The sequence below is a fragment of the Nerophis ophidion genome, linkage group LG05 (assembly GCF_033978795.1).
Source record: "Nerophis ophidion isolate RoL-2023_Sa linkage group LG05, RoL_Noph_v1.0, whole genome shotgun sequence".
Taxonomy (NCBI): Eukaryota; Metazoa; Chordata; class Actinopteri; order Syngnathiformes; family Syngnathidae; genus Nerophis; species Nerophis ophidion.
In genome coordinates this window covers 30,518,455-30,533,701 of record NC_084615.1, presented here as the reverse complement: position 1 = coordinate 30,533,701, position 15,247 = coordinate 30,518,455, and the positions used below count along the sequence as shown (strand labels likewise).

General features: G+C 38.3%; 1 protein-coding gene across 1 annotated transcript in view; it reads right to left on the bottom strand.

Moving 5' to 3' along the window:
- Positions 1-1,282: 1,282 nt before the first annotated feature.
- Positions 1,283-15,247, bottom strand: part of LOC133553677 (nesprin-1-like) — an 83,359-nt gene continuing 69,394 nt past the window's right edge. The window contains exons 17-25 of the mRNA XM_061902152.1: positions 14,032-14,237; positions 12,784-12,948; positions 5,314-5,466; positions 4,977-5,120; positions 4,731-4,901; positions 4,494-4,652; positions 1,925-2,089; positions 1,558-1,692; positions 1,283-1,315 (exon numbers count right to left, since the gene is read on the bottom strand). Coding sequence (XP_061758136.1) covers positions 1,283-1,315; positions 1,558-1,692; positions 1,925-2,089; positions 4,494-4,652; positions 4,731-4,901; positions 4,977-5,120; positions 5,314-5,466; positions 12,784-12,948; positions 14,032-14,237 — 1,331 coding nt within the window. The remainder of the gene's footprint in view (positions 1,316-1,557; positions 1,693-1,924; positions 2,090-4,493; positions 4,653-4,730; positions 4,902-4,976; positions 5,121-5,313; positions 5,467-12,783; positions 12,949-14,031; positions 14,238-15,247) is intronic.

Genomic DNA, 15,247 nt, shown 5'->3' with positions numbered 1-15,247 from the left:
ACGTAAGAGATGATATTACGGACCGTTGATCCCTCAGGTGGTACTGCATCAAAAACAGACATCAGTGTGTAGAAGGAATCAATAAAGTACTATCTATCCATCTATCTAAAGGACATCACCACATGGGCTCAGGAACACTTCAAAAAACCACTGTCAGTAACTACAGTTGATTGCTACATCTGTAAGTGCAAGTTAAAACTCTGCTAAGCAAAGCAAAACCACCAAGGAACGCCGCTGGCTTCGCTGGGCCCGAGCTCATGTAAGATGAACTGATGCAAAGTTTAAAGGTGTTCTGTGGTCTGACGAGTCCACATTTCAAATTATATTTGGAAACTGTGGACGTGGAGTCCTCCAGAACAAAGAAGAAAATAACCATCCGGATTGTTATAGGCGCAAAGTTCAAAAGCCAGCATCTGTGATGGTATGGGGGTGCATTAGTGCCCAAGGCATGGGTAACTTACACATCTGTGAAGGCCCCATTAATGCTGAATGGTCCATACAGGTTTTGGAGCAACATATGTTTTCATCCAAGCAACGTTATCATGGACGCCCCTGCTTATTTCAGCAAGACAATGCCAAGCCACGTGTTAGAACAGCGTGGCTTCGTAGTACAAGAGTGCGGGTACTTTCCTGGCCCGCCTGCAGTCCAGACCTGTCTCCCATCGAAAATGTGTGGCACATTATGAAGCGTAAAATACGACGGCGGAGACCCCGGATTGTTGAACGACTGAAGCTCTAAATAAAACAATTATGAGAAAGAATTCCACTTTGAAAGCTTCAACAATTAGTTTCCTCAGTTCCCAAACGTTTATTGAGTGTTGTTAAAAGAAAAGGTGATGTAACACGGTGGTGAACATGCCCTTTCCCAACTACTTTAGTATGTGTTGCAGCCTTTAAACTCTAAGTTAATTATTATTTGCAAAAAAATATAAAGTTTATGAGTTTGAACATCAAATATCTTGTCTTTGTAGTGCATTGAACTGAATATGGGTTGAAAAGGATTTGCAAATCATTGTATTACGTTTATATTTACATCTAACACAATTTCCCAACTCATATGGAAACGGGGTTTGTAGGACTATTTAAGGCAAGCCTGGGCCACCATTCTTTGTCGGGATATTGTGTTTGTTTGTACCCTATTTCTGAGAGGTAAACAATTTTGCTGCTCTCCAGTCATTCTGTTACTTTACTTTGAAGCCTGTTTTATTATTTTGTCATTGCATGGCCTTTCCCATGCATCGGTGCATCTCCTGCTGCACTCGTCTTGTGTTTTTGTCTAAGATTACCTGAATGCTGCCTGATCGGCTTCTGCAACCTGGGTACACGCCAGTTATCGCTGTCATGCGACCCAAGCATGCATAATGTAAATCAAAATGATACACATTTTTGGTATGATTACAAGTTTTTCTATTAGCTTAATTTTTATAAAACACTAAAAGTGTGAACTCTATCCAAGCACAGCAACCTTTTGGTTACATTTTTCAAATATCATTTATGCCTGCACATACTATGACGATTAATTGGTGAGTGTGGAATTAAGTGTGTCAATCCTCTAACCTTCCAGTACTTGTGCAGCCTGCGGACTGTCTCTTGTAGCCCCTGTTGCTCTTCTTCTGGTAGGATGTCGGTCAACTCGTCACATGCCTTCAAAAAGACGCTCAGCACGCGCTGATCCAGTTGGCTGAAAAAATCCTGTATGACAGAAATAGAAACCGGTGTGAATAACCACACCCAGGTTGAAAGGCACTGATGAGGCAATGATGTCATGGCATCACCTCAAAGCACTCACTAACATCCAATCGGATTTCTGTGATGTCATAGCTCGGGCGCTACTTGCATTGTGTTGGGGATTGCTACGGTTTATGGTATGGTGTAATGATGTATTTTGTAGTCTCCAGGGGGAAACTATTGGCTTTCATCTTACTGTGTGCGCCTTCAGTAGTTCCTCGGCGTCTCCGCTCTCTCCCAAACACTCCTGGGCTGTCTGTAGCACTCTCTCCAGATCTTGTCGGGATTCCTCAAACCTCCTCCTCAGGGAGCTGTTGGCCTCTTGCTGCCTTCTCCATTCACCGACCTCTTTCAGCAGAGCCTGAATTGATTAACGTGGACCCCGACTTAAACAAGTTGAAAAACTTATTCGGGTGTTACTATTTAGTGGTCAATTGTACGGAATATGTACTGTACTGTGCAATCTACTAATAAAAGTATCAATCAATCAATCAATCAGAGAAGAGCGAGCGTCATCAGCGTTCAACTGTCGTAATTGTACTGTATTTATTTTCTTCAAATAATGAGACATGAGCCCTGTTGTTGTGGCCTCCTGGCTGTTTTTGTTCGTCTTGTAATTTTATTACCAGTGTTTGGGCGCATTTAGGGCCTGATTTATACTAAAATCCAAATACCACACACGAAACAGCGGGTGCAATCTATAAAATAGCGTGTACTCTTTGTCCAGGAGGGATCACACAGAAGCTAATAAAGAAATAACAATAAAATAAAATAATGCTATTTGATAACAGTAGAAGGGAAAGTCAAACACAAATAGAAATATACAGAGTAGATATTGAAAAGGTAAAAGAAAAAATGTTTTGGGTATAGTAATAGATAATCAAATGAACTGGGAACCTCATGTAAAAAATATATAACCTAAAGTAGCAAGAAAGACGTCATTAATGAATAAAGCAAAACATGTACTGGACCAAAAATCACTTCATATTCTTTACTGCTCGCTCGTGTTACCATATATTAGTTATTGTGTAGAAATACTGAAAACAACTAAAAATGTGCGCTTCATTCACACACGGTGTTCCAAAAAAGATCAGTTAGAATAATACATAATGTTGGATATAGAGACCATACAAACCCTTTATTTATTGAATCGAAAATATTGAAATTCAGCGACTTGGTGCATTTGCAAACAGCCAAAATGATGTACAAAACAAACTAGAACTTGCTACCCAGGAATGTACAACAATTTTTCTCAACAAAAGAGGAAAAATATAACCTTAGAGGAAAATCTAATTTGAAACATTATGACCTTTAGCATATCAGTATGTGGAATTGAATTATGAAATGGATAAGCAAGAAAATCAAACAAAGCACTAACATGATTAAGTTTAAGAGACTGTTCACTCTATGAGTGTTCACACAGCACGCAGAAAAATATTTAGCATAAATATCTTGAAGCTTTAAAAAAAAAGAAGAGAAAGGTAATGATTATTTATGTATTTTATATTTACTTATGGTATATTTATTGATTATTTATTAATTTACTTTTCTGTTACAGAGAACAAAGAAATGGGATAAAACTGCAATGACATGAAAAAAAAAGGGTAAGATTAATAAGCTCTGCTCCTTCCAACTCCTTTTCGGACAAACTCCTTTTCGGACATGCTGTAATGAAACAACTGGAAATATGTGATGTATGCATGTTTGAAATGAACTGAACTGAATTGAACTATAACTGGGTGTGTTGCATGCAATTTACTCACTGCGTGTGCAATTGAAAAGTGGTGCAAACCGCCTTATTTAGTAATAAATCAGGAAACACTCTTATTTACTGCACATTCATGTTATCATGTGGCATTTTTCAAACGAGCAGGAGACATTTACTACTTTTTATGGGCATTTTAGAAGCAGTCGTGCAGTGCATCTACATCGACACCATTTATTTTTTTGTTGCGCTCATTAGTGAGAGGCTCTACTTATTCTGATCATGACGCATAAAAATGCAGACTTAAGTTTTTTCATATAACAAACATTTGGCTTCCTCCCACCTCCAAAGACATGCACCTTGGGATAGGTTTATAGGTAACACTAAATTGGCCCTAGTGTGTGAATATGAGTGTGAATGTTGTCTGTCTATCTGTGTTGGCTCTGCGGCGAGGTGGCGACTTGTCCTCGGTGTACCCCTCCTTCCACCCAAGTGCAGCTGGGATAGGCTCCAGCACCCTCGCAACCCCGATAGGGACAAGCTCTAAAAATGGATGGAGGAATAATATGTAGTTGTGGAAAAAGCTAACATCGTTAAAAATATTAAAGGACACCAAAACATAATTGAATTTGTTTTGATCCTCCATTTGAATCCTCCAGGAGCTATAAAATTATGAAATGATATAGATGAGATGTCTGATATTTTTTTATAACCGTCCAAAATGTTGACACACACACATATTGGATGGAGGTATCTCCTTTGTCCATCGTCTGTCTGTGCAGCGCAAGCACTGATACTGCAGCCATGTGTGGAACTGTCAGTTTGCACGTCCTTCTGACATGTTCTAAAGTGTTGGCAAATCACATTGCATGTGCTAAATAATTATATTTGCATCTTCTCCTCCCAGTATTGTGGCCGTTTTGATTATTAATGAAGACAGAATCGCAAAATGGCTTGTTCGCCTTATTCTGCTCACTTGACAGACGAAATCCATTTTGCACACATTTAGTAGATCAGCTTTGCACGTGTTTTAGTACATGTAAACCTTTAGTAGTCTGACCTGTGCTGAGCCTTGTAGATCAGCAACTGTCTTCTGCAGCAGGCTTGTGTCAAAGTGCTGAAGCACCTTACTGTTGGAGAGCGCCCTCTGCACCGTGTGGTAGTTCCTCTCGATCACCGACAGACATCGCTTACAGCTCTGCTGCTGCTGTAACAAATCCTGAGCACAATGTAGACAGTGTTGAATATAAGACTAAATACAGTATTTCCACAGTTGAATCTGATGATGATGTCGTACCTGCCACTTGTGTCTGTGCATGGTTGGGCTCTGTGTGTCTGCATCTCTGGCAGTAATCTGACTGGCCTGCTCCAGTGCTTGATAAAAAGCAGAGATGTGTTTGTCCATCTCCTCCAACAATGGCAGAAGAGCATGACATTCCCTCAAAAAGATGGGACATCGCTCTCTAACCTGGCAAGCAAAAAAGGCAGACAAGAAGACAATGTTGTGGATGAAATAGAAAAAGTGACAAAGGTTAAGACTTACTCGACTCAGCTGACTCTTAGCTGTTGTCATGGCTGCGATGACCCGGGTGGCCTTGTCGTGTGGTGCATCCTTTGCAAGCAGCTGAGCGCTGCGGCCGGCCAGCTTGTATTGAGTCTCCATGGCAACAACCTTTTGCTTGGTATTCTGAAATGAATGGGTCATGTTTTTTGTTTTGTTTGACACAAATGACCTTGACTAGGTCTGAACCTGACATAAAGAGCATTTATGAATATGTGATATGATGACATGCGCTATATGGGCACAACTACAGGGACAGCAGCTGGAAATATTGTGTTAACCTGAACAAAAGTGTACAATATGTCCTTTTTTTCCACACCTCCACATCCTGCAGAAAGGCTCGAACACTGAGGAAAGACACATGGACAGGAGCACTGAGCTTTGCCTCTGCTGCGCCCAAAAGCTCTTTTAAAGACGACATCGCCCCTAGATGGTCTTTCCTCCACTTCACCAACTCATCAGCTCGGGAGAGCTACACAAAAGGAGACAATAGATTAAGTATCTGGTTCACCACATGGCAGTTAAGAATATTAGTTGCAAAAGAGCATATTGTTTATGTAATTTTTATTTTTATAGCCAGACCTGTGTGTTGATTTTTGTACTTGATGGTTTTGACTACAACTGTACTTCTTTGGGAAATTTTCCTATCATTCACAATCCTTACATGGGACAAGAAAACATAAGTCTCCTTTTTGTGTATTTTACATCGCAAAAAATGGTAATAAAAAGTGGCTGACATAGTAGCTAATGGAATCTATTCCGCGTATAAATCCTCCTTAAAAAACAAAGAACGTCAACAATAGTCTATTTGCTGGGACCTGCATTTATCAGTACAACCCATTGTTATTTTAGGGCTATTTGTACAGCACTGCGCCAGAAGAATTTTTTTCTTCAGAGCCCAACTCTTGTGAATGAAACGGTATACACATATATATATATATATATATATATTTATATATATATATATATATATATATGTATATGTATACAGTATGTATGTATGTATGCATGCATATATATATGTGTATACATATATATATATATATGTATATATATACAGTATGTATGTATGTATGCATGCATATATATATGTGTATACAGATACATATATATACATATATATATATATATATGTAATATATATATATATATATATATATCTTCACGGTGGCCGAGGGGTTAGTGCGTCTACCTCACAATACGAAGGTCCTGCAGTCCTGGGTTCAAATCCAGGCTCGGGATCTTTCTGTGTGGAGTTTGCATGTTCTCCCCGTGAATGCGTGGGTTCCCTCCGGGTACTCCGGCTTCCTCCCACTTCCAAAGACATGCACCTGGGGATAGGTTGATTGGCAACACTAAATTGGCCCTAGTGTGTGAATGTGAGTGTGAATGTTGTCTGTCTATCTGTGTTGGCCCTGCGATGAGGTGGCGACTTGTCCAGGGTGTACCCCGCCTTCCGCCCGATTGTAGCTGAGATAGGCGCCAGCGCCCCCCGCGACCCCGAACGGGAATAAGCGGCAGAAAATGGATGGATGGATATATATATATATATATATATATATATATATATATATATATATATATATATATACATACATATACAAACCCCGTTTCCATTTGAGTTGGGAAATTGTGTTCGATGTAAATGGAATAAAATGATTTGCAAATCCTCTTCAACCATATTCAGTTGAATGCACTACAAAGACAAGATATTTGATGTTCAAACTCATAAACGTTATTTTTTTTTGGGAAATAAAAATTAACTTATAATTTCATGGCTGCAACATGTGCCAACATCACCTTTTCTTTTAACAACACTCAATAAACGTTTGGGAACTGAGGAAACAAATTGTTGAAGCTTTGAAAGTGGAATTCTTTCTCAATCTTGTTTTAAGTAGAGCTTCAGTCGTTCAACAGTCCGCTGTAGTATTTTACGCTTCATAATGCACCACACATTTTCCATGGGAGACAGGTCTGGACTGCAGGCGGGCCAGGAAAGTACCCGCACTCTTTTACTACGAAACCACGCTGTTGTAACACGTGGCTTGGCATTGTCTTGCTGAAATAAGCAGGGGCATCCATGATAACGTTTCTTGGATGACAACACATGTTGCTCCAATACCTGTATGGACTATTCTGCATTAATGGTGCCTTCACAGATGTGTAAGTTACCCATTCTTTGGGCACTAATACACCCCCATACCATCACAGATGCTGGCTTTTGAAATTCGCGCCTATAACTATCCGGATGGGTTATTTTCTTCTTTGATCTAGAGGACACCACGTCCACAGTTTCCAAATATAATTTGAAATGTGGACTCGTCAGACCACAGAACACTTTTCCACTTTGCATCAGTCCATCTTAGATGAGCTCGGGCCCAGCGAAGCCAGCGCCGTTCCTTGGTGTTGTTGATTAATGGGTTTTGCTTTGCATAGCAGAGTTTTAACTTGCACTTACAGATGTAGCGACCAACTGTAGTTACTGACAGTGGTTTTATGAAGTGTTCCTGAACCCATGTGGTGATATCCTTTACACATCCTATCTTGCCGATTGTATTGTACCATATGTCCCGGCAAGAAATCTGCGTTCAAGGACTCCGGCTTATTCGTGATTCCCAAAGCCCAAAAAAAGTCTGTGGGCTATAGAGCGTTTTCCGTTCGGGCTCCAGTACTCTGGAATGCCCTCCCGGTAACAGTTCGAGATGCCACCTCAGTAGAAGCATTTAAGTCTCACCTTAAAACTCATTTGTATACTCTAGCCTTTAAATAGACTCCCTTTTTAGACCAGTTGATCTGCCGTTTCTTTTCTTTTTCTTCTATGTCCCACTCTCCCTTGTGGAGGGGGTCCGGTCCGATCCGGTGGCCATGTACTGCTTGCCTGTGTATCGGCTGGGGACATCTCTGCGCTGCTGATCCGCCTCCGCTTGGGATGGTTTCCTGCTGGCTCCGCTATGAACGGGACTCTCGCTGCTGTGTTGGATCCGCTTTGGACTGGACTCTCGCGACTGTGTTGGATCCATTATGGATTGAACTTTCACAGTATCATGTTAGACCCGCTCGACATCCATTGCTTTCCTCCTCTCCAAGGTTCTCATAGTCATCATTGTCACCGACGTCCCACTGGGTCATTATTGTCACCGATGTCCCACTGGGTGTGAGTTTTCCTTGACCTTATGTGGGCCTACCGAGGATGTCGTAGGATGCAGCCCTTTGAGACACTAGTGATTTAGGGCTATATAAGTAAACATTGATTGACATTGATTGATTGACACTGATGTTGGTTTTTGGTGCAGTACCGCCTGAGGGATCAAAGGTCCGTAATATCGCTTATGTGCAGTGATTTCTCCAGATTCTCTGAACCTTTTGATGATTTTACGGACCGTAGACGGTAAAATCCCCAAATTCCTTGCAATAGCTCGTTGAAAAATGTTCTTTTAAAACTGTTCGAAAATTTGCTTACAAATTGGTGACCCTCGCCTCATCCTTGTTTGTGAATTACTTAGCATTTCATGGAAGCTGCTTTTATACCCAATCATGGCACCCACCTGTTCCCAATTAGCCTGCACACCTGTGGGATGTTCCAAATAAGTGGTTGATGAGTATTTCTCAACTTTATCAGTATTTACTACTACCTTTCCCAACTTTTTTGTCATGTGTTGCTGGGATCAAATTCTAAAGTTAATGATCATTTGCAAAAAAAAAAATGTTTATCAGTTTGAACATCAAATATGTTGTCTTTATAGCATATTCAACTGAGTATGGGTTGAAAATGATTTGCAAATCTTAGCATTCCGTTTATATTTACATCTAACACAATTTCCCAACTCATATGGAAATGGGGTTTGTATATATTATATATATATATATATATATATATATATATATATATATATATATAATATATATATATATATATATATACACATACATACATATATACATATATATGTATATATATACATATATATATATATATACATATATATACATATATATATACATATATACATATAGATATATATATATATACATATATATATATATATATACATATATATATACACACACATATATATATATATAGATATATATATATACATATATATATAGATATGTACACATATCTATATATATATATATATATATAAAATATATATATATATATATATATATGTATATAAAAAAAAAAATATATATATATATATATATATATAAAATATATATATGTATATATTATATGTATATAATATATATATATATATAAAATATATATATATATATATATATATATATATATACACACACACACATATATATATATATATATGCATTCATTACATAAATATATACAATACATACACACAATCATATATATTAGGGATTTAACGGTATCAAATCTAACGGTACGATATTATATATTATCACGGTATTAAGGCACTGTATGATATTATTGCGGTGTATGTCCAAAAATAATAAAGTTGGAAAAAAATGCCATTGTGTGAAAAATGAAGTGTTAGCAATGTTAAGGATAACCATCCTACCCTAAATGTTCCAGTCATTTAACAAGTATTTCTAAGTGCAAATAATTGTGCAGGAACATATTACAGCAAATATTTAAAAGAGTAACACAATTGATGTCTTTAAAGAAACAATGTAAACATCCAGTTTTAACAAGTGTAAAACCCATCCATCCATCCATTTTCTGCCGCTTATTCCCGTTCAGGGTCGCGGGGGGCGCTGGCGCCTATCTCAGCTACTATCGGGCGGAAGGCGGGGTACACCCTGGACAAGTCGCCACCTCATCGCAGGGCCAACACAGATAGACAGACAACATTCTCACTCACATTCACACACTAGGGCCAATTTTAGTGTTGCCAATCAACCTATCCCCAGGTGCATGTCTTTGGAAGTGGGAGGAAGCCGGAGTACCCGGAGGGAACCCACGCATTCACGGGGAGAACATGCAAACTCCACACAGAAAGATCCCGAGCCTGGATTTGAACCCAGGACTGCAAGACCTTCGTATTGTGAGGCAGACGCACTAACCCCTCTGCCACCGTGAAGCCCCAAGTGTAAAACAATAGTGTAAATATTAGTGTCTTTCAATTGCACATTATGGGAAGCAGTGTCCTTTACAGGGCAAATTTTTTTTATTAGCCTGAAAAACGTTATTTCCCAGAAAAGTCAACTAACAATACAACTTTTAACAATGTAATGCATCACAAACTCGCTGGCTTTTTATGAGGAACGGGGTGGGGGGGTGATTTCCCACTGTGGAGTGAGACGATAACATCTTGGAAACTCCATCCATCCTTTTCGGGTCACGGAGGGCGCTGGTGCCTATCTCAGCTACAGGAAGGCGGGCTACACCTTGGACAAGTCGCAGATTTTGGAAACTCTCGAAACAAAAGTGGCGCGCTTCGCTTTGCAGAAGGCAGACTCTCTTACCCTCTGCCAAATAGGTTATCTTTTGGCCTGGGCTTGTTTGTCTGTTAGCAACATAACTCCACCAGTTATAGATAAATTGCATGTCCAAAAAACTATTCTTTTTATCCATGAAAAGTAAAAACACACTTTACTTACTGCTTACGGCGTTCCACGCCTCCCCCTTAACGTTGCCGCGCTGCGCAGATGATTTTGGTAGCAGTATTTTATTTACAGACCCGGCCTATACTAAAACGGCAGAAAAATCTACACTTACCAAGTTTTCGTTTGATACTTTGAAACCGAAATACCGCAGTATTCATAATACCGTTGCATCCCTAATATATATATATATATATATATATATATATATATATATATATATATATATATATATATATATTTATATATATACATATATATATATACATTATATATATATATGTATATATATACAGTATATATATATATATATATATATATATATATATATATATATATATATATATATATATATATATAGGGAGAAGGGCAAAGAAGCAAAGCGTATAAATAAACAATTAATCATCACACTCAACAGAAAATCACAGCTTTAACTTGTTGGGTACAGTGCATCCGGAAAGTATTCACAGCGCTTCACTTTTTCCAAAATGTTTTATTGTACAGCCTTATTCCAAAATAGAATACATTAATTTTTGTCCTTAAAATTCTACACTCAATACCCCACAGTGAAAATGTGAAAACAATTTTTTAGAGGTTTTTTTATTTTTTTATTAATTAAAATAGAAAACAATAAATTACATGTACATAATTATTGAGAGCCTTTGCCATGAAGCTATGAAGCTCAAAAGTGGACTCAGGTGCATCCTGTTTCAACTGATTATCATTGAGACAGCTTATTTTGAGTCCACCAGTGGTAAATTTAGTAGATTGGACCTGATTTGGAATGGCACACACCTGTCTAAATATATAAGGTCCCACATTTGACAGTGCGTGGCAGCGCGCAAACCAAGCATTAAGTCAAATAAACTGTCTGTAGACCTCAGAGATCCTTCCATGGTTCATGGATGCGGACAAAGAATAAGAAGAAAGGAACAAAACTGTCCTTTCAGCTTGCCACTTCTCACAAAGAAATCCGATTGTGTCAGAAGAAAACCCATACCAAAAAACCTGACTCTTTTATTTTGTTCGTTGAGTGGTGATTTAAAATGGAAAGTTCTGTGCGTCGCTACTCAATCAGTCTGCTGCCAGCCCCAACAGGAGCAGCTGATTGGTCGCACCTGCACTGATGTATTTTCTACTGTGGAGTAGCAGCAGCCAATCCGGAGCGCGCTTGAAGTCAGCTAACATACGTCATCTTTAAACAGTGTCATGTGTGACGAGAGTTACATTAGCTAATGATATTCTAAGAGCTAACCGAGGAACTTCTCTTAGTAACAATGTGCCTTAATCACAAGGATGTATGACTGAACTACAGTACTTAGCTACTGCATCACCTCTGAGTTGGTAAAAGTTTGTGCTAGGTGATAAATCATGCTTCTCTCTTATGTAGTAGAAGGTTGTGGTCATAAGCCAGGAATTTGGTCAACTTCGAGGACATTGCTAGGAACTTAAGACACGACAAGATGATGCCTGTTTGCTACAACTTTTTTTTTTTTTTTACCTCAAGATTGAGGATTATGATGAATTCTTCATCTAAACAGGGAACACACGTTTTGTGCTGAAATATATAAACATCCCATCAGTTAGTTAGCATCCCAGTAAGTGTGGAGATTGTACGTAAGTGATTGTTTTATTATGTTTGTATTTCTTGTTCAGCACTTAGCACTACTGCTCCATGATGATCACCCAGCTTTTAAATCTTGTATAATGTATAGATAGTCGAGGTCAAAAATATGAGGTTCTGGATCACCATTTGTCTCACTGTAGTTATTGTTAGCGCCTATGAAGACAGCCATGATTAGTGGCAGTTGTTGAAGGAAATAGCAAACGTTGCAATGCACTCTGTAAATCAATGCAAAATATAAGTTCTGGCAATGGCCTGATTTGACCAAAATACAGTAAATTTTACCTGGTACATTACATATATACATACAGTACGATCTGTATATAAAACGTCGATGGAGGTTTTTGGATGTTTTCAGGGGGCCTTATAGGCGGAATACGGTAAATTCCCATTGTTAGCCACTATTTGCTAGAATGTATTTATTTTTTAGAATACATAAGTCTCACATTGGGATTGTGAAGGATAGGAACATTTTCAAAAAAAAGTGTACTTTTAACAAAAATGTAATTTCAAATGTATATGTATATTATTAGCAAAAAAAACCCACAATTTAAGTTCAACAATGATTTTTTCCAATACCTGTTTGACCTTAAAGAAGAGTTCTCTCCATCGCCCATTCAAGATAAACAGCTGCTGCTTTAGATCGAATGACATGGTCTCGTCGCATGTTTCAATGAGAAAATTCCCAGCATCGTTCATGGCAGCGTGCTGTTCTATCCAGTAGCTGAGATTCTTGAAAAACTCCTGAATAGGGGAAAGAGAGGTTTGCAATAAAAAGACAAGCAGAATGAAAGACAGTTAATGAAAAAGATTAATAGAAAGAAGCTGACTTGTAGATTTTGAGAAACAAAGACAGATGCCAGACTAGGGGAATCAAGACAGCTCATCAAAAAAGAAACAAAGAGTAGCTGAATGTAACAATAAAATGCAGTAATTAGCTAACTAATTTGTAATGTTACCATGGCAATGTGTGACAATGAGTTCAGCTACAAAAGTCATTACCATGCATGCTTGAGTGCATGATTGTAAGTACTAGGGGGTGTGGGAAAAAATCGATTCGAATACGAATCGCGATTCTCACGTTGTGCGATTCAGAATAGATTCAATTTTTTTTTTTTAAATCGATTTTATTTTTGATTTTTTTTCTTTTTTTTCATTAATCCAAAAAAACCCTACACAGCAATACCATAATGCAATCCAATTCCAAAACCAAACATGACCCAGCAACACTCAGAACTGCAATAAACAGAGCAATTGAGGAGACACAAACACGACACAGAACAAACCACAAGTACTGAAACAAAAATAAATATTATCAACAACAGTATCAATATTAGTTATAATTTCAGCATAGCAGTGATTAAAAATCCCTCATTGACATTATCATTAGACATTTATAAAAATAAAAAAAAAGAACAATAGTGTCACAGTGGCTTACACTTGCATCACATCTCATAAGCTTGACAACACACTGTGTCCAATGTTTTCACAAAGATAAAATAAGTCATATTTTTGGTTCGTTTAATAGTTAAAACAAATTTACATTATTGCAATCCGTTGATAAAACATTGTCCTTTACAATTATAAAAGCTTTTTTCAAAAAAATCTACTACTCTGCTAGCATGTCAGCAGACTGGGGTAGATCCTGCTGAAATCCTATGTATCGAATGAATACAGAATCGTTTTGAATCGGAGAAATATCGTTTTTGAATTGAGAATTGCGTTGAATCGAGAAAACAAAATCGATATATAATCGAATTGCGACCCCAATAATCGATATTGAATCGATTCGGGGGACACCCAAAGATTCGCAGCCCTAGTAAGTACCTGCTTCATGTTTTCTGGCTGGGTCACGGCTTCCTCTGCGTCCTCCAGCCAGGTTTGGAAAGAGGCTACCGTGGAGCTGTACCTGTCCCAGTTGGAAAGCACCTCTTCCAGCATGCTCCTCACACTGCGCACTTCCATGGACAGGCTCCTCCACAGGGCTGCCACGTCCCGCACGAACTGAGACACCCCTATCTCTTCCTCGTTGGCTTTGGGGAGGAAATTGTGACTTTTAGCAACATTGATTGGGTTCATGTATAATTTGCATTTTATTTCTAATGATTAATATTGGATACATGGCTACAGAAGAAAATAGAATGTTAGAAATAGAAATTATAAACCAATTGGTATGATTCATCCATTGATAACACTCTTTCTAGTTAGGTATCTATATTATTGTTAGGACGGCCCTCATTTGTAGGGTCGAGCAATGAAGCCTTTTGTGTACTACCTTGCCTTTTTGCTCTTGCATACCCTAAAGCTGACAAAAGGAAAAAAAACTAATCATAAACTAGCATTTCTCAGTTTGTGCCCGGAGACTTGTTGAAATGGAACAGCCCCCAAACTTCCAAATGGGGTCGTATTCCCTACTGAGAGGCCGACGGTGGAGGAAGAGAAACCTCATTTCGCTGTAGCCTGCAGACGTTGAAGCAGACAGTGCTGTGGTGGGTATAGCCAGTTGTTGACGGGAACGGGGGCATATATTACACACAGTAGGTAGTGAGACATCGGAAGTCATGTGGAAGAAACGCCATGTGACTGCGAACTAAAATAACTAAAAAAGTTAAGACAGTTGTATTGAACTATGCAGGTAACCTTAATTAAGTGGCCTGAATGCATGTACTGTATTTTTTGTAATCATAGCGAGGGAATAACTGCAAATTGGAGAGAGCCTGCTACTTACGAAATTTGAAACATCATTATATGTAACAACTTCCATTTTTAAACTTGAATAATTTTTGGAGTGCATGAGAAATCAATATTATATTTGACCTAATGTCATTTTATTAACAAGTAAACTGCATAACACAGCAGCAACAGAACCAATGTTGTAATAGCAGTGAGGGGCAAACAGCTTTCCCAATATTAATAGAAAATGCAACCAACATTTTAAAGCACATCCAGAGGTAGATATGGCATGTTATAATGCTTCAATGCAGCTTACTAAATCAGGGGGTTGCCCTCAACCACAGGTGTTTCTGTTTTTAATTAGAGCCCA